General features: G+C 49.6%; 2 protein-coding genes across 6 annotated transcripts; one reads left to right on the plus strand and one right to left on the minus strand.

Annotated features, from left to right (window-relative positions):
* BLCAP (BLCAP apoptosis inducing factor) lies at positions 1–26,777 on the plus strand. Of its 3 annotated transcripts, XR_004274075.1 has the most exons (3): positions 1–680; positions 9,044–19,313; positions 26,120–26,777. XR_004274075.1 is itself a non-coding variant. In XM_032294992.1 (2 exons), the coding sequence occupies exon 2, from the start codon at positions 9,220–9,222 to the stop codon at positions 9,481–9,483; it is 264 nt and encodes an 87-aa protein (XP_032150883.1). In that variant the 5' UTR covers positions 517–680; positions 9,044–9,219; the 3' UTR covers positions 9,484–10,978. The 3 variants fall into 3 exon arrangements, 2 of the variants coding, with proteins under 2 accessions (XP_032150883.1, XP_032150884.1); XM_032294992.1 differs by lacking the exon at positions 26,120–26,777 and having other exon boundaries at positions 517–680; positions 9,044–10,978; XM_032294993.1 differs by lacking the exons at positions 1–680; positions 26,120–26,777 and adding an exon at positions 1,132–4,066 and having other exon boundaries at positions 9,044–10,978.
* NNAT (neuronatin) lies at positions 4,751–7,194 on the minus strand. 3 transcript variants are annotated; one of them, XM_032294989.1, is made up of 3 exons: positions 6,998–7,194; positions 5,993–6,068; positions 4,751–5,759 (listed from the first exon to the last, which is right to left on the minus strand). In XM_032294989.1, exons 1-3 carry the CDS (start codon positions 7,067–7,069, stop codon positions 5,530–5,532), a joined length of 378 nt encoding a protein of 125 aa, XP_032150880.1. In that variant the 5' UTR covers positions 7,070–7,194; the 3' UTR covers positions 4,751–5,529. The 3 variants fall into 3 exon arrangements, with proteins under 3 accessions (XP_032150880.1, XP_032150881.1, XP_032150882.1); XM_032294990.1 differs by having other exon boundaries at positions 5,988–6,068; positions 6,998–7,186; XM_032294991.1 differs by lacking the exon at positions 5,993–6,068.
* Positions 26,778–26,919: the final 142 nt, after the last annotated feature.

The following is a 26,919-nucleotide window of genomic DNA, read 5'->3' on the forward strand; positions in this document are numbered from 1 at the left end:
GCCCCTTAACTGCCGTGAGGTGGGCATTTCATCAGACAGGAGGAAGCTGAGTCAGGGCGGGCGAGTTGGTAGCTCGCGCCAAGTACAGGGCAAGAGGAGGAGCCGGGACCTGACCCAAGGCAGTCCCAAGTTCTGAGCCCGGACCTTTCCGCTCCTGAGCCCTGGCCACATGATGAAACGCCAGGGAGGGGGTGGACTTTGAGCCACGAGAAGGTCTTCCCCGAGTCCACGGACCGTCCACGGCGCCCAGGGAGAAGCAGGCTCACCCACAGGAACACAGCCCAGCCCACCCCGCGCTCACGGAGTAAAGATCACAATCTGCTGCATATGCATGAGGGGACCGGGCCGCGCTTTGAGGCTGTCCACACTGCGCCTGACAAAAATTATTCGGGTTTGAGGACCTCGGCGCCCCCACAGTTTTGTAAAAGTCCGTACAAAGCCCTCAAAGATGGTCTGTGAGGGATATGGAGGGGCGATGGGTCGAGGTTAAGGCCCTTCTTCGGGCCGTGTTATCAGGCGTCTGCAGTAGGCAGCCCGATCCCAGGATGGGTCCTCGGCCTGTTAAGTAGAAGACGAAGGGGGCGTCTCCCCAGCTTCCTGCGGCGTCGGTGGCGAGCTGAGGTGGAGGCAGGCTGCGGCAGACGGCGACAGTGGCGGCGACGCCATGGCAGGGCTTGCAGGTACCGTGGCGTCAACCTGCTTGGGGCGGGATGAAAGGCTCTCCATGCGGCCGCGCCGCCATATTGTCCCTTCTGGGTCACCTTAGGCGTCGCCGGGTCCCCGTCACTGGGGTTTTCCTTCCGCATACCGGGGAAGGGAGGGTGCCCCTGTCCGGCTTCAGGAGATTGCTGTGCTGGCACCTAGCCTGGGCCTTGGGGGTCCCTGTCCAGCCCGGGGGTGGGTCACGGGACTCCTGGGCACTCGCTCCGGCCTCCAAGGTCAGCGCCTTTGCAGGATGAGGCAGGCAGAGCCGGGGACGCAGGGCTGGGGAGCGCGACGACCATCTCTGCGGCCCCGAGTTCCACGGCAGGGTGCCTAGCTTGTGAGAGGCCTGTCACTCAGTCCCTATCAGTGCAGTTGCTTTTTTTTTTTTTTTTTGGTGGTTGGGGGGCGTGGGGATGAGGGGAGAGAGGGTCTCCCGCTCGGGGCCCCGCTCTAGTGTCTGGGGTGATAGACTGACGCTCTGCTAAGAGTCGCGGGAGCTTCTTACTCCCTCCAACTTTACATCAATAATGGACACCCGTTCCCTTTCCTTCTATAGACGTGGGGAGTGGCCCTCAAGGGCAGCTGAAGGAGCGGAATGCCTGGCACACGAATGGCCTGGAAAGGAAGCATGGGGGATGGGGGACAGTTGCTTTTTCCTTCCCCTTTCCAAATCTCCTTTAGTTTCCTTCCAGGCCTCCGTGTTCCATTTCAGCGCTAACTGTTGTGAGACTGGGGTCTGTCCTCGGAACGAAACAACCTTTCTGTTTATAGGTTTGGATCGTCTTTATCCCTTTCAGGGAACTGGTGTGTTGGGGACGGCTTCTCTGTCCTGCCTGACATGGTCCAGTCATCCCGTCAGCCTTCTGGACGGCAACACCAAAGCTGGGACCAAAAAAAAGTTCCAGCTTACGTGCTAATGTGAAGTGTTACCTCTTGTTTGCTTGTTTGTTTTAAATCAAAGACTAATTAATGTCAAGCAAATCTGTTAAAAGATTTGATCACTGGAAGCCTGGTCGGTTTCCAGTGACCAGGTCAATTCCATATCTGAAATTGCTCTTGTTAGAGTTGCTGCCAAAAACAGTTTAACCTTTAATCTGTAATATGTTGTTTCAAAGAGGAATCTGGGTTAGGCTGTCTTTTTTTGTTGTTGTTCTCCTATCTTTGAAACACATGCATTCCATTTCAAGCCTGTCCCTGTATGATACACCAAGGACCATGCATTGCCTGCCTTTCTGACTTCCTGCTCTGGAAATGCTCAGGAATCTGGATCCTGCTGGGGCTGGGCCCTGCGGGAGGGGAGGATAAATGGGATCATTCCCAGGGAAGATGATGACAACCTGTCTCTGGGGCATGTAGAGGAAGTCAGAGGTCACTGGGGGAAAAGAGGTTGTTGTTTGACTAGTGTTTTGTGTATGTGCATGAGTGCACACATTTAAATCTCGGGCGGCAGGGGTGGGGGGGAGTTAACTGCAAATCCAGCATCTCCCTTTGGGGTGTTGGCTCCTGAGGAGATACACATTTCAAAATAGATATCTAGTAAATGGCTCACAGCAAACCTGCTCCCCCATCCAACAGTAATCTGTTGCTGAAGCTCAAGGAATTTGCCCCTACCTTGCCCTGCCCTGACAGCAGACATCCCTTCTTTCAGTCACACTTCAAATATTCCACAGATAAAGGTAACAGTGTCACACAGCACCCTGCACCCCTGAAAGTCATGGTACCTAAATCTGCCCCCTCTGGACTTAACCTCAGCTGATTAGGCTAAGAAACCAGCGTGATGGAGCATTAGTCCCAGGGTCTCTCACCTGTTGCTGGAGTCCGACAGAGCCATTCCCAATCCCCTCCCAACTCATCTGCTCTGTCCTTGGTCTTGTGGAGGCAAAATCTGGGAGCAATGACAATTTAGGAAAAGAGGACATTCAGCACGGTGACTAAGGGCTCTGCAGTATAACACTAGTCATTTTCAATTCTTCCCATTGCTGTCTATCAGAATAAAATGTTTAATGGTATAGTTTGTGGAAAAAAAATTTCTGAACAAGGTGTGTTTGGACCATCTAGGCATTGCATAGCATTGCACTGGATGGAAAGTGAATGCATTGTTTTCTCTGGTGGGTTAACTTTGCTGCCAGAACATGAGGTTTTGTGGGTGGAGGACGAAAATGGGGAGTGGACATTGCACATTGAAGCCCACATGTGCAGGTGGAGGCCACCAGGGCAGCCCTTGTCTGGAGGTCTGTCATCTCACCTTGCTGCACTCACAGCCCTGCTGATGGATGGATCGGTGGAGGAAAAGGGCTTTGCCAGGATTATATGGAGAGCTCTGGGGCTACCAGTAGCCTCTTGTCTTCTAAGTGGGAACACAGGAGGTGCTGTGTCCAGAGCAGCTTTATCATGCTGCTTTGGCCCACCTCCTTGAACTCTGCTACCTTGTCACTTGGGCTGAGGTTAGAGCATCAAGGGCAATGGGGCTGTGGGCACACCCCTCAAAAGGGTCAGCCTTCATTGAAAACACGTGTTGAAGTATGTTCATGATTCTATGGGTTTAGTGTGGAAAACCACAGAAACTCCCAGTTTTGAGGCCTGCCAAGAAACGGGATTCAGAAGGGAGGAGGTGTGCGCATTGCCTGCTGATGAGTCACTCTGGGGCGATAGGAGACCTGGCATACCTTCAGGCTATGGTAGCAGCTATCGTCACCCAGCTATAGAAGATGAAGTCTCAGATTGTGCATCCTCTCCGAGTCCTGATGAGTCCTGATTGCCACTGTGATGTCAGAGTTTCTAGTATGTTAGGGTTTACTGGCATCTCAGAGGCCCTCTTAGAGGGGGAAACTGAAGATGAGGGGTTTAAGGTAACGTGTCCGGTTTCCCTAGGCTGATTGATGACAAAGCCAAGACCAGAACCAAGATCTGCACCTCCCCACCCCTATAAATCTCCTTTACCAAATAAAGTTTTAGATGCGTTTAGATAGAGGTGCTGGTGATTGGGCTAAGAAACTTAATGGCTCGCTTAGGAGTGGGAAACCTGATCAGGCTCATGGGGGCAAGGTACTTTGTGCTCCAGAAGTATTTGTGACAGCTGTGACTAAGAGATTTGAAGAAGTGGTAGGAAGAGACATTTATGGCCTCAACTCCCACCCTTGGTGTTGACCCAGGAACAGGTGTTTACTGACAGGGACACGTAAAGCCAGAGACAAGGCTGAACAGGCGGCAGGGCCATTTGGTGAGACAGTCAGCTGACCCCGTGTAGAAAGAGCCCTGACTCACTGGGGAGTGAGAGAGGGAAGGCAAGTCCGAGGCCGAACAGCCAACCCACCACGCACCCCGATGTGATTGCAAAGGAGAGCCCAGGGCCAGGGACCTGGTAAGCATCCCTAAGAATAAGGAGGCTGGTGTTGGGAAAAGCAGGAACCCAGTATTGGGGAGAGAATTTTCTGGTGTGAGGTGGGGCCAGGAGCCCCTGCAGAGTAGCAAGGCCAGGCAGATTTTCTTTGTGGTTGTCCTGGTGGGTATGGGGCCTGCAGCATTAAGCTGGGTGGAGAAGGCACCACAGCACACTTCTTATCCCATACTCATTGTCTAAGCTTGTGTCCACCCTGCCCAGTACTCCTCTCCATGGGGCTCATGGATGGAGACCTGGAGTAAGACTTTGTATTCTGAAGTCACCCCCTTGGTCCCCAGCACCTCTGTGGAAGGCTACTCCCACCTTTTCCCCTCCTCTCATCTTTCTCTAAGTGATTACCTGCTTTTGGTCCCTCATCTTAGGACCACAAGTAGAGCATCTATCCCTTTGGGGAGGGGAAGTGTCCCTTATTCCAGGACCACAAGTGAAGATGTCAGCCTTTCTCTTTGGGGAGGGGAGGGCTGGTCCTTTATCACAGGACAGCATTGAGATGGGGTTGGGTGTTTGAGGGGCCCAGCTTATTGCAATTTAAATGGCCCTTCTTTTCCTCCCTCCCCCAAGTAGTGTGCCTCTTCCACAGTGGGCACATCAGCTGAGTCTTAGAAGTATGTGTTGATGCCGCTAAAGAAATCACAAGAGACAAAGTTTTGGTGCGCCTCCACTGCCCCGCAGGGTCCTGGGACACTGTGCGAGACAGGGGAGGTACTTTTTTTTATTTTTTGTAGAGGTGGTCCCTGTCCTCCAGGAGCTTACAATCTAGCTGGGGAGACACAACTAATGCACACTTAAACAATCAGTACAATTAGCGATTACCACAATATTTACCACAACTGCGTGAGACCAGGGAAAAGCAAGATCAGTGAGGGGCGGCGGGGTTCAGAGAAGGCGTTTTAGTAAAGATGGGATTCATTTACTTTTGCTTCTTGAATAGTTCTAAATCAAGTGACACATTACTTTGGAGTAGGGTGGGCTTGGGAGACAGAGGGAAAGGGGAATAGAGGGAGCAAATGCAGCAAGGCTGGAATGCAGGTGCCCTAGGCAAAGGACAGTGAGAGGGCCCCACTGTATTTCTTAACCCCCTCCTTCCTCAACTGTGCCCTCCAGTCCCGCCACACAGGCACGTGGTTAGTGCTGCACCAAGATTCAGGGCTTCGGCTGGCGATGTCACAATGTCCATTCTGCTGGCTGGTGTGGTGTTTGGATTTCCATGGTGGGGCCTGCTGGCATGGCCCTGGCTTCGGGGCTGGGATGGTGCTGTCCCGACTTTGTCCAGATCAGAATGCAGTGCCTATGCCCAGATCTCAGGGGTCTGCTCCCCCCATCCCCCCGACCCTGCCCCTTGGTGTGACCGGGCAAAGGGGTTGGGAAGGGATCTGGTATCTTCGTCATTGTCAGTACTGCTTCTCTGGGGGCCTACTGGCCCCTCACTGACCTTGCCAAGTGCTCCTCTGGCGAGGGAGCACAGGGGACCCCCCATTCCTGCGCGGCACTGGCTCCCGTGCTGGTGGAGATGCACAGGAGCACCTGATGATACGGCCGCCCAGGGCTGGGAGCTGGGGCCTCAGTTGGGGGCCCGCTGCCTGCGCTCCCCCAACACCTGCCGCCCGGTCCGCGACACGGTGTACGCCAGCTTCTGCAGGGAGTACCTGAACACCTGTGGCAAGAAACCCAGGACCCACCCTTAGTGGAGAGCACCCGCAGCATGTCTGCGGTGCTGCCGTGCCCACCCCCGCCCCACCCCCTGCCCCGCCCACCCATCCAGCGTAGGCTGGAGAGGCGGGCGCGGGCGCAGCTTGTCCACGAGTCAGGGCAGCTGGAGCTTTTCCAACTGTGCTGAGAGCTGCATGGCGGCAAGCTGATTGGACCCACAACTTAGGTATACCTCACTTCTTGCAATGGGCTGTGTCCCTGGAGGATTTCGAAAAGCGAATCCTACCCAGTAAATGCAGCATTCCAGGAACACCTTGAAGGAAATACGCGATGCCTTTGGCAAAGGATTCCTTTAGCAGGGAATTCTTCCTGCAAAGGGAGCTTTTAGGTAAATGATTTTACGGGCAAAGCACATTCTTCTGATTTATTTCTTTTTACACAAAGCGCTTTCGCCTCTTTTTGATTTTCTTTTTTTCGTAAAGCAATTGTCCATTTTTGGACGCGCTTTTTTCCCCTTCTGTTTTTCTCTCGAGGGGCTTTTTCTAATTTTTTTCTTGAAAGCATTTTTGCTCGATTCACTTTTTTCCGTTAGCTCCCTTGTCTAATTTTTTTCTGCAGTGCGTTTTTAATCTAATGCATTTTTTTCTGCCAAGTGCTTTTCTCCGATTTATTTTTCCTGCAATGCGCGTTTTTCTCTTTTCCTATGAATTACTTTTTCTCTAATTGTTGTGGGGTTTTGTGAAGTAATTTTTATTTTTTCTGAGAAGTGCCTTTTTCTAACTTATTTTTTGTTCCACCCCCACAAGCGCTATATGTTTTTTAAAAATAAAATTTCCCCGCAATGCGCAATTTTTTAAGGTGGAAAATTTTCACTCTGCGAGCTGTAAAGTCCTGCAACACAGTAGTGCCCCGCCTCCCTCCTGGGGTCGAGTCCGGTTGTAGCGGGTTTTTCTTACCGCGTAGGTCGCTAAAAAGCCTGGGTGATCATCCGCAGCGGTCGCCCGCCGCGCCCCAAGTCTTTGTTCCCGGGCAGGCGCGGGCGCACTAGGGAGGGTCAGTGCGAGGAGGACAGCGCGGGGAATGGGCAGGGGGCGTGCAGTGCCGGTGGCGGCACTTGGACAGGCAGGGATCGCGGCAATCGGAATAGGACGGGTCCGGGAGGTGGCAATCGCGACGCGGGTTGCGGGTTCTTGGGGACGTGAGTTGGGAGCCCTCTCCCACCTGAAACCCCAGCACACTTACCTGCAGCAGCACGCGGAAAATGTACCAGCCGATGATGAGCAGTTCAGCCGAGGCTGCCGCCACTGCCGCCATGGTTCCAAGCGCGGTAGGCTGGTGGTCGAGAGAGAGGTTTTGCCGAGATCCGCTGGTCTCTCAGAGTTCGCTGTTGGGCGCACTGCCGCAGCCGCTGTGGCCGCGCCTTAAGTACCCGCCCGCCACCTAAGTGCGCATGCGCGCCTTGGTGGGGGGTGTTTATGAGGAGGGGTGGCGGGGGGCGCTCCTCATTCGTCAGGAGAGGGAAAAAATAATCCATCTGCTCTTTCCATACCGACCCCCGCCTCCTGAGTTCCATCTTAGCCCCCTTCCAGAATATTCCGCCGTGCTTGTTTTTGGATTTTGCTTTAAAATGGAGGGGTACCACGACTCTGGGTAGAGTACCGGGCGAGGATGGGGGTGCAAGTCTCTTGGTGTGGCGCCCTTCTCTCCAACCCCTGGCCTGCAAATTTGAGCTCAGTCTCCGGTGCCACTCCACAGCCTACCTTGGGGATGGATGGAAAACCGAAATTAGGGAGGGGTCATCTGCCCCATAGAGCAAAAAAAATTGGTGCCCCTTTCAGAAGCCTTGGTATGCATAATAGACCCGTGCTCTGCGCTCTTTTCCTAATACTGAATGAGTTTTAAGCACAGATCCTCTGCTTCGTGAGGGTCCCTGAGCGCTTAACCCGTCTCTGATTTTTTACATCCCTCTTCTTACGGTAGCGGGGAGATCGGATCTGCGGTGGAGGTTGCTACCATAGGGAGCCGAGCTAGGGCACCGCGCTTTGAGCGCAAAAGCAGTAGTTACACGGTATCTGTGGGAGGGATACAGGAACGATTGGCGCCCTTCGTATGCGCGGAAGGAATGAGGAATATGCTCGGGGATAGTTTTATGCCGGACAGTCGGTCGTTTCGACCTCTGTCTTCCGCTCCCCTCCCCCAAGCCCTGGTAGGTCTGCCTTGGCCGGCGGGGTTCTTTGTACCCGTTGCGCGGGGCGGCTGGATCACTGAACCGGGTTCGCTACCGCTACCGGAGGGTTATGGCTACCGCGGCCCCATTTCCAAGTGAGGCAAATACCTTTCAAACCGCCCGTCTTGCGGGTCCCTCGCACAGCCGGGCGGGAAGACTGGAGTGCGGTTTGGGAGCGTGATCCCCGCGCACCGGTGGCCCACCGAAAGCACCTCTTTCCAACAAGCTGACTGGCACAGGGGCCAACTGGCATTTGCCCCTAAGTGGATAGAAAATTAATTTTCAGTAAAAGCTCCTAGAGGTCAGGTTCTATACAGTGCCAGCGGCAGATGGAGGTTTAATGATCCAAGGGACTTCAGTTTGGACAAAGTAACATAATGACTTTTTTTCTGCATTGACTTTGGGGAGAAGTTAGCAGTTCTGGCAAAGTGATGCCGGGCTATTTGAAAAAGGCAAGCTCAGCCGAGACTGCCATCTTGAAAATTTTCGTGGTGCCGCTGCAGCTGCCCGAAGATCCTTTGCCTGTCGTCTGGTGGCCAGCAGTGTGCTGCTGCTGCTAACAGTTTTAACTCTCCACTCAGTGCCTGAGCACCTAAGGCTAGGAGAGATGCTAGATACAGAACCTGTCCTTACCATGTGGGGGCACAGCAGGGAGCCCTTGGCCTTCCTTTGGCAACCACTGGGCGGTATTGTGAGGTCTGGGGCCATTGAGGACGGGCTGCAGCCCCAGGAGGCGATACATGATCTCTGCTGGGCAGGGCCCAGGCAAAGCCAGTCCACTGTGTGAAACCGTGCCAAAGAGCCCTCTCCCCAATCCTGTAGGAGAAGCCCCAGGGAGACATCCCAGGAGGCGTACCACATTAGTGACTTGGAGAGGAGTAGAACTTCCATGGGTGGGCAGGGAGGAAAGGGCATTTCACATTTGCTGTTGTTAACCATGATCCATTTTCCAAATAAGTATACATTCTGTTCCTGTTTTTTTTTTTTTCCTCTCTTTGTGTTGTTTTGTCTGTCTGTCTGTCTGTTCTTTGTCTGTCTGTTGTGTTGACTTTTCTCTTCAGGATCCCTGCTGCCTTGGTGATCCCGGGCTGACAGCCAGAGAGCACAGCGGCTCAGCTCCTGGAGAGTGAGGGTTGAAGAAAGCGGAGGGCAGCCGCCTGCGCCCGCTGGCTCCCATTAGGTCGGTTCCTGCAGCGGTGCCCGGCAGCCTTGGTGAAGGCCCTGCCCGGCAGAGATCATGTATTGCCTCCAGTGGCTGCTGCCCGTCCTCCTCATCCCCAAGCCCCTCAACCCCGCCCTGTGGTTCAGCCACTCCATGTTCATGGGCTTCTACCTGCTTAGCTTCCTCCTGGAACGGAAGCCTTGCACAATTTGTGCCTTGGTTTTCCTGGCAGCCCTGTTCCTCATCTGCTATAGCTGCTGGGGAAACTGTTTCCTGTACCACTGCTCCGATTCCCCGCTTCCAGAATCGGCGCATGATCCCGGTGTTGTGGGCACCTAACGGCCTGCCCTGTTAGCTTTCCAAGGAAGCAGAAGACGGGAGGGGAGGCATTGACATAGGTCATAAAGCATTGGAGTTTCAAATCCCGCCACCTTGCGGGTGTCACATTCCTGACGGCGCCTTTTTGGCCTGTGATGTTTTATCCTTATAATGTGAATAATGGCACTGACCGGTGCTTTTATTGTAAAATCCTATAGCCGTGGGTGGTCTTGTGGTTGTGTGTATTCTGTCCCCATCTAGGTCCTGGCTGGCGGCATGGCCACCCCCCTCACCTCATTACTGTGAGGAGTCTGGGCCCATCCTGGTCAACTGCCCCAGCATGACCTGGGCAGATAAATGCCAGTCTCATTGTCACCTCTGTGAACCCTCCTTGTCAGGGTCTCCTTTCTTCCCATAATGTTATTGACTCCTCAGTCCCTCTCCTGGTTTCCCTTTACTTCTCTTCGACCCCTTTCTTTTTTTGGGGAGTACCTGTCCAAGACAGGGCTCATTTTTGCACTTATCTCGAATTTGAAGAGATTGCTGACGCCCGAGAGCCTCGCTTTTTCATCCTTCTTTCCTTGTTCAGCAGGCTAGACAGATACATGTCTTGACTGTTTGTTGTCCACAAATCTTCAGTATTTTCTCTGCTTCATTTTTAAGAAAGGATGCAACAGATACATGTTGCTCTTTCGCCTGGGTGTCTGGGCTCATGCTTTCCTGCCCAGCCTCACTTCCTTTGCCCTTCCTCCTGCCCTTCTCAGCTGTCCCAAGGAGGGGGGCCTCATTGTGTCTTCCCGTGCATGCTCTTCAGCATTGAAGTATGGTGTGTTCACGTAGTTCTAGCAGTCCCCAGCTGAGTGAATGGGCGAGTACCTGTGTGTTTCATAACAGCCATGATCCCCTTGATGTTTGGATATTTTTTGGTGTGCCCTGTGTGTGCGTGTGTGTGTGTACAAATACATGTGTATATTCCTTTTAAAGAAGCTTTATCAAACGTTTTCTGATTTTGAGGTTTAGCAATAGCTAGCTATATATAGTAGGTGCCGCTACAGTTTTATTTAGCATGGGGATTGCAGAGTGACCAGCACACTGGACTCCGAGGTGGTTCAGACAAGACAGAGAGGAGCAGTGGCCATCATCCTCCTGCCAGGAGCTTCTCCGTTCCTGCGCATATAGACTGTACATTATGAAGAATACCCAGGAAGACTTTGTGACTGTCACTTGCTGCTTTTTCTGCGCTTCGGTAACAAGTGTTGGCAAACGAGACTCTCTCCTGGTCCCTACCTACTGGAGATCAGCATGTCTGTCCTTTCGGTCTGATCCATCCATCTCTCTCTTGCCTGAGGGGAAAGGGAGAAGGGCCAGGCAGAGAACAGAACTGGAGGCAGTCCATCTACGGAATGGGACTGTGAGGCCATACTTGTGAAACGTTTGGACTGCTATTCTAGAGCTTTTATTTGGTGTGTTCGTTGCACAGCTGTTTGAAATGTTTAATAAAGCTTTATAAACTTTACTTTGTGGTTTTATGTGGCTGCAGTCCATTTGGGTCGTGGTATTGGATTTCGGAGTTGGTGGGGGGCAGGGGGAAGCATGGAGGGGCTGAGTCCTTGGCGCCAGAGTACCTTAGCCCGAAAATTTGATCTGCTTTCTGGAGAGCAGATGGTGGGGTGGGGGAGGGGGAGCAGGGGACAGGCCAGGCGGTGAACAGGAGGGAGTCTGAAAGTTTTCAGAGATGAGACATTTGCGTTTCTCAGCTCCCATGGCTTCTCGCCTGAAATTGTTTCCCTCCATAGGAGATTTGAGTAACCGATCCCTTGACAAACAACTTAAGACAGCTGGAGCTCTAATCATCAAGGATTTTTATGGTGCTGCTTTTGAAGTAAAAATAAAGTGAAACCCCTTATGGCATTTCAAGTGGAAAAATAAATAAGACTGGCTGTCCAACCAGCTGGACGTAAGGTGAATGACCAGAAGTGCAAGAGTGGTATGGTTCCATGTCATAGATATGCACGTGCTCCATGGCCATGACCTTTGAGACAGTGTAGGCTAGTTTGTCAGGCCCTGTGCTGGGTGTTCACCTCTGAATCTCCTTCTAGAAAGCACAGTGGGAGTACTGCCTGTCCAAGGCACAGGGCTGTTGTGAGGCTTTATTGAGCCACAATTGTGAAGGGCTTTGGTAATTTCATAGACAATCACCTGTTTTAACTAGGCTTTAAACTTACTGCTATAAAATTGAGTGTGATTTTCTCCTGTTCACATAAGTCTCTCCATTGTCACTTTATCTCTTTTTTCATTCTTGGTGTTGCTTATTGATGCTTTCCCTTGATCAAAACTTGCCAAAGATTTGTCTATTTTAGAGATATTTTCAAAGAACCAAACTTGTATTGATCATATCTGCTGGGTAATTTTCTTATCTGGTTCTTTTGTGCTTTTATCTCTGAATTCTTCTTTTCTGGGTTTCTGGATAGATTTCATGGTTCTGCAAAGTCTTAACAAGCTGAGGAGTCATACCTGGAAAGGATGGTTTGTTCAACAAACGTTGAGACCCTGTACTAGGCTTGCCGGGGATTTCAGGGGCAAGATTCAGGCCTGACTCTCCAGGAGCTCATGACTGTAGCCTAATGGGGAGACTTAACAAAATAGACAATTGCAAATTCCAAAAACAAAACAAACAAACAAAAAAAGGCATTTGTGTCCCTACTCTCCTGTGGTGGCACCTGGATGATAAATGAAGCCAAGATTATTGCTTATTTTGCTCTTCCTCAGAAAGCAGCTTTCTGTTTTAGGTCAAGCCTGCTTAAGAGTCACAAACAGGCCTCCCTCTGAAAGATTTGTGGCCCTTTCCAGCAGGGAGCCTGCAGCCCACCCCTCCCCAAAGTGACTGCCAAATCAGCATTCTGTTGCCCCACAATGCTTCCTACCTTGCCAGGTACCCGTCCCCTCTTCCTGAACTGCCTTTTAGGAAAATGAAAAGTAGATATCTTTTCTGGAGAAGAGTAGGGGCAGCAGGCCTTAGAAAAACATGCTGTGTAATTCCATTGGTCATTGTGGCTCCTCGTATGAAATGATTGCCCACGTGGTGCCTAGTAACCACAAGATGCCACGAGGCCCAAGTCTAGGCTTCTTTAGGAACTGGTCCTTGCCCTGCTCTGGGCCCCAGTTTCCATATAGGTAAAATATGGTCTTTGGAGCACGATTTTTCTAGTCCTAATATCCTGGGAGTTCTTTCTCCCAAGATCTAGGGTCTCCCTGGACCCATTTGAGGATGGTAGCTGGGCTCTGAGTAGGTGGCAGTGCACTTTCAGGATAGCATGTGCCTCATGCTGTAGTCAGTGTACCATGTGAGCCTAGGTATTTCCTCTGTAAGGAAGCTTTCCTGGATTTCCTCTCCCAGGAGAACTACTTGCCTGGATCATTTCACTCAGCCTTCTGTTGAGTGCTACTGCTAGTGTTCGGCAGACTTTCCCTTCTGTAGCGACTGACTTCCTAGAGGGCATGGCTCATGAGGACTCCTTTTGTCTCCCAAGGAGGCCTGCAGTGTCAATTATTTGGCAGGTATTTGTCAGAATTCCATGCAGGAATAAGCCTTGGGACTACAGGGTAGACAGTTCCTGCCATCAGGGAGCCCTCCAGGCTAATGGGAAAGGGCACGGCATTGAGCAGATAATGCCAGCGATACACAAGTATGGACTGTGTCAGCTCCTAGAAGAGAGGGTCTAAGAGGGGACCTCATGTAGGCCTGGAAGGATTGACCTTCAGGTGGAGCCCTGAGGAGCAAGTATAAAGGTTTGAGCAGTGAAGTAATAAATGATATATATATATTAACCATCTAATCAAGCATCTCTGCTTATAGAATAAAGAGACTGGGATGAAAGTAAAAGGAAGGACCACCACTATCTGGCTGCCCTAGAATCAGAAGCCAAAAAGGCTTTTGGGGATAAAGAAGTCAGTCTGCCTAAAGCCAGAGAACTGTTGGGAGATACAAAGGGAATCTAAGGCTGAAATGCTGATGGCAGGCCCCAAAACTCAGTCCTGAGAACTATTCATTTTCAATTGGCTGGGAGCCATCACAAACAAGGATCTAATGGGAGTTGGGGAGTAACCCAGTCAGAACAGCCTTTAAGATGGGATTCTGTCAGGAAGGAACAGGACAGCATTTGAGTGGTGAAAGGAGCAGGGCCACGGAGAGAGCTACTGCCTTCTCTAGATCACTGGGATCGGGGAGAAGTAGACCTAAGGAGTGAGTGTGGACGAGGAAGGGACGGTAGGAGAAAGGGCAGGCTGGGGAGGAGGAAGCAGTGAAAGATGTTAGAAGGAAAGCCAATTCCTGTCAAATAGCTGCAGGAAAGGAGGCCAGAGAAGAGATGTCACCTGTGTCCGTTCAGTGGGCAGAGCCAGAACCCTGTCTCCTAGCAGCCAGTGTACAGCTTACTCCCTAACCCACCAAAATGTGTGAAAGGACCACCGTTCTGAAAAGAGGAATGACTGAAGAAGTGCTCTCCTTGATGGAAGATGCTCCTGCCTGGGGGGCTTGGCCAGTGTCAGCCCAGCAACCCTCCCTCCCCAGTATCTTCCTGAAAGTTCCTGGAAGAACAGAGTTTGATCTGCCAGGCTTCAGGGGGAGAATGAAGTATGTTGAGAAAAACTTCGATTGTAGAGCAGGCTTGAGGTAAGGAAGAGAACCTGGCTAAGCAGCAACTGAAGGCCTCAGACAGAAGCCCTGGGTCTCCCTTTGGGATATTGGAAAAGGCCTCAGAGCTTGGGCCCAGATAGACTTGAAGGACTGAAGAAGCTTGGTGCAAGGATCCAAGGAGCCCCAGGCCTTACGCCCTGCCTTTGTGACTGCACCTCACCCATCAAATTGAGACCTACCACCACCACAGCATCTGCCTCAAGGCACAGTCTCCACAAATGTTATTTCCTCTGTTTTATGGCCCCCTGCCACTGGCCTTTACTAAGCTGCAGCCCGTTAGGGATATGATCTGATCCTCCAGCTCTCCCACTCATTCATTCACATGAGGAACATTTGCCAGGCTCTTTTCCAAGCTCTGAGAAGCTGGTGCAGAATAAGACCATGCCCTCTTGAGGAACTCAGATCAGCAGGAGGGAGGGCACTGAGTCATTCTTGTGGGAAGATAATACCATGTCATTAAGGCTTTAGTGGAGTTAGGGAGAGATTATTGGGGAGACCATATCTCAGTATGTCTGTGTGAGTTCATTAATCATTTTTTTACTTTCTCTGAAGAGGCAGTATCCTAAAAAGGAAAACACTAAGGTGTAGCTTTTTTTCTAGGAGACCAGAGTCCTCAGTTTGAGTCCCTACTTAGCCACCAGCTTGCCCAGCAACCCTCCATGGATTTCCCTCTCTTGGAGAATAATCCCTGTCTGTCTAGCCTCCTCCCAAAGAGGAATCAGAACAGGCATATGTTTGAGAGTACTTTGTCAAATATCCCAAAGGGTCAGATATGACCCTTCTCCAAAGACTAATCCTCTGGGTGGTTCTGGCTTCTCACTCCTTTTCCTGGACAGCTTGTGTAGAGCCTATACTTTGACAGCTCAACACCTCTTCCAAAGCCTAACCCTCTGCCAGCCTCGTGCCCCACACTGATAGTGGTGACCCTCCAAGGAGGGGGCAGGGAACCATGTGGCCTTGCTCTCCTTACTCTTCTCTAGGCCTGTTTCCCCATTTATAAGTCAAGGAGGGGGCTGGACCAAGAAGTCTTTAACATTTCCAAAGCTGTCTTCTGTGAAACATCAGTGACATTTATCCTTGTTATTTTAGTCTTAGAGATAGTGATTGAAAGGGTATTAAGACAAGTGTTTAATCAAAAGATCTTTTGCATTAAAAAAATAAACTTTAAATCTCTTGGGTGCAGAACTGTCAAGAATCTCAGCTTAGAGCCAAATAAGACATGGAAGGGTCTATGAGGCAGGAAAGACAGACAAAGCCCTTCAGTAATTCCATATGGTTCCAGTCCCTTGGCTTGGACATCAAGGCCCTGCACAACCTTTGAAGATAAGGGCTTAGTCTTCATTCCTTTACCAAGCACAAAACCTGCCTGACCAGACCTGCCATGGTACATGCTGGTTGGCTGACCTGGTGGCTAGATGGATAGGTGGCTCAGTTGCTAAGAGTCCGTAAGTAATTGGGTGACCTAGTCTTTCCTAGAAGGAAAGGAATTCAGTTTGCCTCCCAAATCTCTTGGCAACTCTGAAGTAACAGAGATTATTTTCCAGCCTCCAGACTAGTATTTTGGACAAAGATATGTGAGAACCTTGTAAAGGGTTACATAGCCTGGCATCCTCGCTGTGGCAGCAGCCCACATGTGGTTTAGGAGTAGCCCCTCCAGGTGGTAGACACCCTGTAAGATCTGGATGTAGGTGGGCTCCTGAGTCACTGGTAAGCTGAAGGGAATTCCCTCTGCTTCCCCCTTTCTACTCTTCTCACACCCTAACCCTGGGTATGGCACTATCTACCCTGGATATGGCACTCCCCAGCTTTCCAACTTTTATGAGTGTCTCCCCATAGGCTGGCAGGCAGGTAAACTGGCAGGAGTGTAGAGTGTGGACCACTGCTTCACAGGGAGTGGACTGAAGCTCTGCTGAGAGGTTTCTCCAACTTGCCCAAGAGTTCACAGTTAGGCCAGGGTGGCCTTTGATTCCTGAACTCTGACCATATACTTAGGTGGTCCTCTGCATTGCTCATTTTCCATTTCCATCTTCTCCTCCCCTTCTAGATCATGAGTGTCTTCTTTAGAGTCACAGTCTGAGAACTCCCTGCAGCCCTGCCTCACTGCCACACACACCCATCTGAGCACATCACTGAGATTTAAGTCCTTTGGTCCTATTCCCTCAGATCACTCTGAGGAAAAACCTGCCTCAGTCCAACCCCCAGATCCCAGCTGCAATACTGTGGGGGTTAGACTACTATTCACAGATGGGCTGGGCCATTTGGGGGCTGCTCTTTGGTGGTTGGCTTTTGGTTTTGTTTGTTTTTACTTACTGGCCAAATAGGATCCAGTTCTTATTTCCACCCTCAGAGCCATTTTTATGAATGCCATATGGCTCCATTTTGTACTGACAGGAACTGGGGACCACAGGCGCATAGCACACACCACAGCTACTGTGACTAATAGCTCTGGCAGCTGTGCCCTCCTAACAATCTGGGCATGCAGTATGCGTGATGTTCAAAACCAGAAAGATTGGATTGGGCCTCCTGATCCCTGGTCATGATGACACCACTGCACCTCTAGTCCTGTCTCTCCAGTCCCTTGATCTTTCCCATATTCATCTCCTTCTTTTCATTCTTTTAATCCATCTCTTTCTGAACAGTCATACCAGATGTCTCTCTGCTTCCAATCTTGTCCCTTTCAACCCATCAACCAAATGGCCACCGTTGGCCATCTTTACCAGCTTAAGTCATCTTCTGTGGCTCTTGGCTTAACTTTGTCCTTCCCTATTGCCTAGAGGATGGCATTCTCTCTGCTAATGGAGGAGAGCATTTCAGTCTGGTTCCCACCTTCCCCTAGGTGTTCCTGCTCTGCTTCTGCAGGTGCCCAGCCAGATGAGCCCACCTGTCCTCCCGGAAGAGATGGCCCATGTCATATGAGAGTCCAGGAGATTGCCCAGAGAGAAGGTGTGGAGGGAGGGGTTTTGAGAAGGAATGCGAAATCTCTTGTGGTAAGCAGCACCAGCAAGACGACCAAGAAGAGGCAGTTGGGCTGGTCAGTTAGGAGGTCTTGTCATCAACATTGGGGTCGGCAGAGCAATGGAGACAGACATCACATCACCATGGGAAGAGAAGATAATGAGAGGAAGAAGTGGAGATGAGAGAACGGATCACCTCTTCCAACTATGAAAGGAAAGAGACGGATAAGTTGAAGTGACCTGTTTGGATTGTTCTTTTTTGATTTAGCTAATATTTGACCTGTGCTTTTCTGGATCAGGCCCTGATGAGCATTTTGTCAACAATACCTTTCTGAAATCTTCAGAGAACATCCTAGAGTTGACATGGTTTTGCCCACTATACAGAAGAGCTTCAAAAGATGAAGCCACTTGCCCAAGATGGGGGGCAGAGCTGGGATTTGTGCCCCATTTGGTCATCTTCCAGAGCCTCACTTTCACCACTGTCCTTGTCTTCCCTGTGGTTGTGAGGGAAGGTAGAAGAAGGAGGTGGAGGGCTGCCTGCAGTTAGGGAGCTGGGGCAAAGGCACCAGGGAGGCTCCCGGTGCTCAGATAGGACTGGAAGTCTGGGACACACCACTTTTCAGAGAGGGAAGGGACCAGGGAAGAAAAAGGCTATTTTTGAACGTGAAATAGGAGATATGAGCCCATTAAAAATGAGGAGGAAAGGAATAAAATGTTGAACAAGTATCTGAGTGGAGGACCTCCTCTAAGCTGAAAAGCAATGAAATGACATTCAGAAGATAAAGGCCAACAGCAAACAGGGATAAATGATGGCCTGTGTCCAAAGTGGCCTGGAGTGGACGGCACTCTGTGGACAGGTGGGGGCTTAGTCTTGGATAGCAAGCATGCAACGACCCACCCACCCAAACCGGGGAGGCTTAGCACTCAACAGGTGACCTCATCTGTCCTGAAGCCATCACTGGAAGATGCTCAATAAATATTTGCTGGGGTGAAATAAACAACTGAAATGGGGAATTAAAGAGGAAAAATAACCATTGTTAAGCTATTGATGAGAGAAGTGGCTGGGTGCTGTGGCTCACACTTATAATTCCAGCACTTTGGGAGGCCAGTACGCATAGATCACCTTAGGCTAGGAGTTCAAGACTAGCCTGTACAACATGGCAAACCCCTGTCTTTACTAAAAATACAAAAAATTAGCTGGGCATGGTGGTGTGCACCTGTAATACCACTTACTTGGGTGATAGGCATGAGAATCGCTTAAACCGGGGAGGCAGAGCTGCAGTGAGCCGAGATCATGCCGCTGCACTCCAGCCTGGGCAACAGAGTGAGACCCTGTCTCAACAAGAAAAGAAAAAGATGATAGATGAAGGCCAGAATTCATCCTTGGCCAGTTAAGTGGGGCTGCCTAGAGTACTGAGAATTGATACCTACATGGTGTTCAGGACTAGGATAACCAACCTCTCCTATGGGCACAGTTTACAAGGGTGTTTTTTATTTTTAATTTATTTATTTAATTTATTTATTTATTTTTGGCAGGAGGGGCCTCACATACTCATGGTATTCCCCATTTAGGGTCTTGAAGGTTTGAGGACCTGTATAGACTTAACCTCAGTCTGTTGGGTGAGTTTGCTTCTATCAGTTTGGATTCTTGATTATCCCTATTTTTCAGAGGTGAGAACAAACTTCAGGTCTTCCAGAAAGAATTGGCAAATAGGCCTGTCCTCCTCTGACTTCACTGTCTTGAACGATATACTTACACAATATGCCACTTTCCTGAACAATATAGAAGTTCACCGTGTAATTATTTTAGAACCCAGGGTCCAAATATTTTTATGGTCAAGATTTGATGAGCGAAGTCCTCACACTGAGTTCTCCCAGCAAGGATGCTTTCCACTCACTTGCTGGGTGGCTGTGAGTCACCTCCCCTCGCTGGGCCTTGGTTTCCCCATCTGTAAAATGAGGTAGTTGCATTAGATAATTCCACAGTTCCCTTCCAGCTCTAGCATCACCCTCAGATACCCTGGTGCCTAGAGCAGTAATTGAACAAGGAGCATGGAGACCCCGGGTTCTGGGTCAAGTCCTCATCTTGGAGCCTGGAGGAATCGTGATGATGGCCACAGCCCCCGGAAGACAAATTTGGCAGGAGCTGGCTGAGATGATTTTTCTGCTGATGATGAAATGTGCTGACAGGGTCTATACAGGTAGGTTGGTGCAGGTGAGGAATGGGGTGGGCACTTTGTCTCTTGGGACCCCTGAGTAATGTTTCCTTGCAGAATTGGAAGCCTCCAGGACAGGTGGATGCCAGCTAGATTTAGCCATTCACATTGGCAAGGCAGGTGACCCATCTTTCCACATACTCTTCTATCAGGGCTTCCAGAAAGGCTTTCTGCTCCATCCCTTAAACACCTCCATGTATTTCACTGTCACTGTGCCTGGAATCATACCTTCCTGTAGCTTTCCAGTTCCCTGCTCTGCTGGTATGTGCTCTGAGAAGGCTGTGACCATAAGTGCCACAATCAGCCAGGAATAGCTAAGCTCAGAGACAGAGCCAAGAGTGGAAGGGTTACCCAAAATTGAGGCATGGACCGTTGATTCAATACAAAGAGAAAGAGTCTGTTCCAACTTCAGAGCACATACCCAAATTCAGAAATTATTTTAGAAGGTCAAAAGAAAAATTGAACCCATTAAAAACCAGTGGGGAAAGGAATACTTAAAAAGTGACTGAATGGGGGAGCCCATTTAAGCTAAAAAGCAACAAGATGACATCAAGAAGGCAAAGGCCAACCAATTTGACTACATTAAAACAAAATATTTTCAAAGTCAAGTAATATCACAAACCAAAAAGCAGAGGGTTGCAGATTCTTGAAGTATAAAAGAACACACCCAAAACTTTAATAGTAAAAGAAAAACAGGTAAGTGTGTGTAAGTCACCTGAATTGAGTTTATAGGAAAGGAAATGGAATTGACTGAAAAACTTGTTGAAAAAATATTCAGCTTCACTAATAACCAAAGATCAACAATGAAAACAATAAGGAAATACAAATTTTCCCTAACAAATCAGGGGAAAAAATTTAAGAATACCCAGTGTTGATGAGGATACAGTGGAGTAGGTACTGTTACACACTACTGGGGGAATGTGAATTGCGTACACTTCTTGGAAAGAAGAGAGAAGTTTTAAGAGACGGTAAGTAGCCTGTAACTTGATTCAACATTTATTGAATGTCTACTTGGTGTCAGGCACGATGCTAGGTTTTAAAATATTGGCCAGGCACAGTGGCTCACGCTTGTAGTTCTAGCAGTTTAGGAGGCCAAGGCAAGAGGGTTGCTTGAGCTCAGAAGTTCAAGACCAGGCTGGGCAACATAGCAAGACCCTGTATCTATAAAAATATATATGTGTGCGCACACACACACACGAAGATAAATATCCCTTTCCTTGGGAGTACAAAGAGGTAAGAAAGACACATAGACACACAGATACATAGGAAGGAGAAGGCCAGAGCTATGCCTGGGACATGGTAGCATGGGGCAGCTAGGGTTGGTGGTGCAGGTGTGAAATTTTATGGGAATATCCAAGGAGGTTCCTAGAAGAGGTGACTGGATGGGTAGGAGTTATTCAAGTAGAAGGCAGAGGCAGAGGTGAGCGGCATTGTGGATGAACTCGTAGACAGCTGGGGGTTGCTGAAGCACGAAATGAGAGGTTGGGGTGGAGAAAGCAGAACCAGGCCACATAGTGCTAGTATGTCTAATTCAAGATTTGGGTCTTCAGTTACAACAGGGAGCCCCTGAAGCATTCACTGCAAGCAGGTCCATGGTAGAATTTCTTTTTTAGGGTGATTAGTTGTGTGGAGAAATTTAGAGGTATGAGGGCCAGAAAGGAGATGATTCCCTTGGACCAGGTGGGGTCCAGGAAGGATAAGGGTAGGAGCCAAGAGATGGAAGTGGTCAGATCCAGGGGGTGAAACTGGGAGAATCTGCTGACTGGTAGGTTGCTGGTGCTAATGAAAGAGAGTAAAGGATACCTTTCCTCTTTCATCTTGAGTAACTGGGTGAAAGGAAGAACACCCAGGAAAAAGAGCAGGTTTTGGGGCTGAGAGAAAATTATTGAGCTAAATTTTGGACAAGTTGAGTCAGAGTTGGGCATCCAGGAGGAGGTGGCCTGCAAGGAGCTAGATAGAGGGTCTGCATCCCAGCAGGAGATTTAGACAAGAAATTTGGGTTGAGACTATGGTGCTTGTAGCCATGGGCTTCGGTGAACTGGCTCCAGGAGAACATGCCAGCTAAGAAAAGAGAGGGTGTCCAGGAACAAGAGTTTGCTCCCATTTAAGAGGCAGACAGAGAGAGGGGAGCCCACAAAGGTGAAAAAGAAGTCCAAGAGACATAGAGCACCTGCAGCCTGTGTTGGCATGGAAACCTGGGGATGCGGAATGTTTCCAAAAGAGAATTGGCAGCAGACACAAGAGAAAGGCCAACTAGATGGGGACTGAGATCCCACTGGATGTAGAGACCCTCATCAAGAGCAGTTTCCTGTGAGAGATTAGGCAGAGGAAAATGAAAAGGCAAAGAAAGCAGGCAGCATGGCCACCTCTCAGGGAGAAGCAGCTACAGTAATGGTTTGGGCCACGGGACAATTTCTGAGCTGGATCTGGACTGAGATGACGTAAGGATAGATGTGATGGGGCAGTCCAAAAGGCTATCACCTAGAGTCCTCCTGCCTGTCTGAGTCAGAGGCAGGAGCAAAGGGCAAGGGTGGGCAAGGAAGGAAAATGTGCATTGGTGACCTTGACCGTAGCTGGCATCAAGTAGGAAAGTGTATGTGCCTGTTAGGAGCTTACCAAAGAAGTGTGCACATCTCAACAGGAATAGATGAACCAGAAATGCACTCAAAGAAGGACAAGGCCAGAAAAGAGTTCGTGACATTTTAGGAATGGGTACAGAAGGGTCCTGCTGAGGACACTGAGAAGGAGGGGACAGAGGAGAAGACCAAAAACATGGGGTTCCTAGAAGCCCAGGGAGGAGAGTTCCCAGAAAGACAGCGGCCACTGGTGGGTCATATTCACAAAGGTCAGTGGAGGCTCAGGCATCTCCTAGATTGGCCTTTGGGGACTTTTGTCACAGCAACTTCTGGTCAAGGGGCAGAAGTCCCTCTTGGTGTGTGGGGAATGAACTGGGTCTGGCTGAGAGAGGAGGAAGAGGGAGCCGGAGCAGGCAGAGGGTCCAGGAAGGAGCTGATTCTTCCAGGAGACCTGGGAGGGAGGAAGCTGTGCAAGCCCAGTTGGAAGAGCAGGGCTGGGCAGTGAGGGGCCCGGGAGCGCTGGGATTAAGTGTAGAGGTGAAGGGATTAGCTGTGTTGGTGGAAAGGGACAAAAGTAAATTTTGTACATTTTAGCAAGTAACCTAATCTCCAGGTTCTTCAGGAGGCCTTTTCTCTGCCCTCTGGGTACCGATTCCAGCTCTAATTAGCACTGGTTTCATCTGCCTCATGGCTGGGGCCATGTCTTTCCCATTTTTTTCATACCTTTCAGCACCTAGCAACAGGCAGCCAGCTAGGTAGGGGGAGAATAATTATTTTCTGCTTGAAATCCATTGTCTAAAATGGGAATTCAGAAATTTTTCTTTGTATCAAAAAGACTTCGTGACAATATCCAGGACGCAATGAAGTAGATAAGGCTCGGGTCACTGGCTTGAATGTGATATTCAGGGTCTCCGTGGCAGTTCTATTTTCTTTTTTTTGCTCCACCCACCCTGCCGCAACCGTAGCAGTTCTATTTGGTGGTATTGCCTAGACATCAAAGAATTCTATTTCTTCCCTATTTGGACAGAAGCCAAAGTCCAGAGAGAGGCTTGGGCCTTGTGCCACCCTGATAGGACCAGAGTGGTAAGAGGCAGGACCTAGAGGAGGGACCTTCATGGCTTCCATGTGAGGGAACAGCCCAAGTCCCACCACAGCCACATAAGATGAGAAATTTCCTAAAAAATAATAAGGGGCTTCAGGGAAGAATAATCATGCTTAAAAGCCAAAACTCCCAGATATCCGTTAGAAGAAGTAGCCAGCTCAGAAGCGGGAGACTTCCAGGTAAGAGACGGAAAGGCCTGAACTAGACCAGTGGGGAGGACAGAGATCAGAACTTGTGGTAGATAAAAACCAGAAATAATTAGTGAGTGATTATCTGTGAGAGTGAGGAGAAGCTCAAGCCAAAGGTGATTCCCATGTGTCTTGGTTTGGTTTGTTTGTTTTGTTGGGTTTTTGTTGGTTTGTTTGTAGAAACAGGGTCTCACCAAGTTGCCCAGGCTGCTCTCCATCTCCAGGGCTCAAGCAGTCCTCCCACTTTGGCCTCCCAAAGTGCTGAGATTACAGGCATGAGCCACTGTGCCCAGCCCCATGTGTCTTGACTGGAGTCCTTGGTGGATGGTGGAGGGGGCGCCCTGGTGTGGGGAACACAGCAAGGTGAGCCAGTTTGAGGGACAAGATAGTGGACTCTGACACAGCCAAGTGGGGCCCAGCAGACACTTGGATCCTGGTGTCTAGGGTTCAGGCAGATATTCAGCTGGAAGCACTAGCCCAGGATGTCCCCACTCAGAGTAATGAGGACCCTGAACATAAGTGAGATCACCAGAGAGAGAGTGTAGAGAGAAAATGGGAGACGGCCCAGGGCAGAATCCTGAGTCACCATGACATTTGAGGAACCAATCAAGGTATGGGCAGGCGAAAAAGGAGAAAGAGAAGGAAGGGCCTGAGAGATGCGACAAACAACCAGGAGAGTGGGTTGCCATGACAACCAAGGTACGGAAGCGTTTCAAGGAGAAAGTAATCAACACTGTCAAATGCCGCAGAGAATTCCAATAAGATATAGAGAATTTTTCCTTTGGATTTCATGATTAGTAAGTTTGGATGGCCTTCATAAGAGCATGTTGAGGGAATGATGGCCTAAGCTGGAGTAATGGTGAGATGTGAGAGGACATGGATCTGTCACTGAGTCCTCTAAGAAGTCCAGAAGGAAGATTTTGAGACATGAAGGATAGGGGCTGGGAGGCTGAGGCTAGGAAAGATGAGCAGGTTTATGGGTTCAGCTCCCAAAGTGTTAAGCATCCATTATTTAATACTAAAGTTGATACATTCCACATCATTCTCTTTTAGCACCTAATCATGTGCCCAGCCCAGCAGTGTGCCTAGCACCATGGATACTTGGGTGAATGAATTGAAATAGTCAGAATCCCTGTTCTCATGGTGCGTGCATGGTAGTAGGGGAGAAAGACATAATCAGATAATCACATACATGAATGTACAGTTTCCAGCATTGATAGGCACTCTGAATGAAAGGTACTGAGTACTGGAGGGTGTGCCACAAGGGGACTTGCCCTTATCTGACTCTGGGGGGCTTCCCTGAAGAGATGATCCTCCAAACCAAGATAGGAAGAAGGGAACAAAGTTAACTGGACAAAGCAAATTGGAAAGCATTCTGAGCAAAGAGCCTGCCTAGGGAGGAAGGAGAAGTGAGACTAGACGGCAAGCAGTTCTGGCTATGCAGAGCTTTGGAGACCAGGGCTGAGCTGCCAGCCTCCTGAGAGCGAGGGAAGCAGGGGAGGTGACCTGCCCTGGTGTGTGGCTGTAATCTGCCTGACACTCTGGCTGTTCTGTGGAGAAATTATTAAGGCAGCATGGGTAGACTTAGGCAAGTTTGGAAGCTTTGTTGTGGTGGACAGGATTTGGACACAATCTGCATATTCTGGTTAGTGGTGGACAGGATTTGGACACAATCTGCATATTCTGGATGGAATGAAGAGGGGCTGGAAGAGGACAGCATTCAGGATGACTCCTGAGCTTCTGGCTTGCCTTACTGGTGAGGTGGCAGCGCCATTTTCTGATCTGAGAGCCCTGGAAAGGGGCCAGGTCTGTAAGGTAGACCCAAGTATGGTGGTAATGGCTGAGACATCCCCATGGAGATGGGGAAGAAATGGCAGAAGGCACAGCTCCAGAGCACAAGGTGAGAAATTCCGGAGACCAGTCCAGAGCTCTGGGGGCTCCCAAATGGAAATATGGATCCAGATGTTGACAGGCGTCTGGGGCATTTTGTGGCCAGAGGATGGCTGAGGAGAATGAAATCAAGCCCAAGGAGCACCAACATTCAGAGATTAGAAAAGAGAAGAGGAATCCTCTGAGAGCACTGAAAAGAAAGAGCCGGGAGGTGTATCAGCAGAAAGACGAGGTGGTCAGCAGTGGGTGTATGCAGAGAGGTCAGGAAGACCAGGCGATCCCTGAGCTCCTCTGGAACTGGGCAGCATGGTGGCCCTGCTGATTGGCAACCCAAGTGACCTCTGAGAATCTGCCAGAGCAGTTGGGGTGGAAGTCGATTAAGGAAAGAAGGAGCAAGATCCAGGGTGTTTATATCTTAATCTTAAAGGAGGGAGCAATGCTGGCAGATGACCATTCTGAGGGTAAGGCACCTCAGTGGCTGAGTCATTAGGGATGAAGACAATTAGTGAGATGAGCTCCCAAAGGGGCTGGGATCAACTGTGGAGGTGGATAAATTAGTTTGGGGGAATAACGTATATTTGACTGAATGGGGCAAAATTATGTACCTTTTAGAGAGTAACTTGATCTCCATGTTCTTTTGGGAGCTTTTATCTGACCTGTGTACCAACTATAGTTCTAATTCACACCAGTCTTGTCTTGTCTTGTGGCTGGGATCGTGTCTTACTAGTTTGTGTGTTTCTCAGCACCTAGCAACAGGTAGTAAGCTTTTGGGTGCCGAATCAGTATTTTCTGCCTTGGAATCAAATGTCAGAAGTCAATGTTCAAACTTCTTTTGACCAAAAAGAATCTATGACAATTATCCAGAAGTTACAGTGCCACAAAGAAGAACTGGCCATTAAGTCTTGTGTAGCAGGGGTTATGGGGTGTGGGTCAAGAAAAAGTAGAGGTATCTGCTCCCCTCATCCTTGTAAGCTCGATGCCATTTATCTATGCTCACATTCATCATCTCATACGAGCTTCACATTTCCCCACAAGAAATGGAGCGTTACCTCGTCACCTACTCATAAAGGAGGAACTGGAAGCCAGAGGAAGAGATGCCTTATTGACACAGAGCACAAGCGGCAGGAGCTGGCTTCAGACCTCAGTCCATCCGGTATGGCAGTCCCTCTTCCCAGGACCAGGTGGAGCTGGAGAGAAAGAGGGAGTGGAGTCTGTGAGGTCCAGATGGAGATGCTCGGCAGGCCCTTGCCAAAGGTGGGAGCTGAGGTCTGCCTGGAACCCTACCAGGTGCTTAAGTGTCCTATTGCACTGTGCTGATGAAATCAGGTCCCCACCACAGCATATATACGTTGTGTGTTTACATCTAAAACATCTATAGTTGTTTGAAATGTTTAAATCTTTAACCCATCTGAAATGTAATTTCATGTATGGTGTGACACAGAGCTCTAATTTGCTCTTTTTCCAAATAGATAGCCAGTTTGCTAAGCACCATTTATTGTTCCAACACCACCTTTTCTCTCAATTCCCTATGTCCAGGCTCCAGTTCTGTTGATCTATTTGTCTATTTCTGAGCTAATGGTACATATTAATGAGCAAAGCTTTATAAAGTGTCTTATGGCCTATTGAGAGAAGCACTCCACCCCTCTCACCAAGGCCTTTATTCCTTTTTTTCTTTCTGAGACGGAGTCTCACTGTCGCCCAGGCTGGGGTGCAGTGGTGCAACCTCTGCTCACTGCAACCTCCACCTCCCAGGTTCAAGTGATTCTCCTGCCTCAGCCTCCTGAGTGGCTGGGACTACAGGCAGATGCCACCATGCCTGGCTAATTTTTGTATGT

This window comes from Sapajus apella, unplaced genomic scaffold (assembly GCF_009761245.1).
Source record: "Sapajus apella isolate SASKATOON/1434 unplaced genomic scaffold, GSC_monkey_1.0 scaffold33, whole genome shotgun sequence".
In the NCBI taxonomy this organism is placed as follows: domain Eukaryota; kingdom Metazoa; phylum Chordata; class Mammalia; order Primates; family Cebidae; genus Sapajus; species Sapajus apella.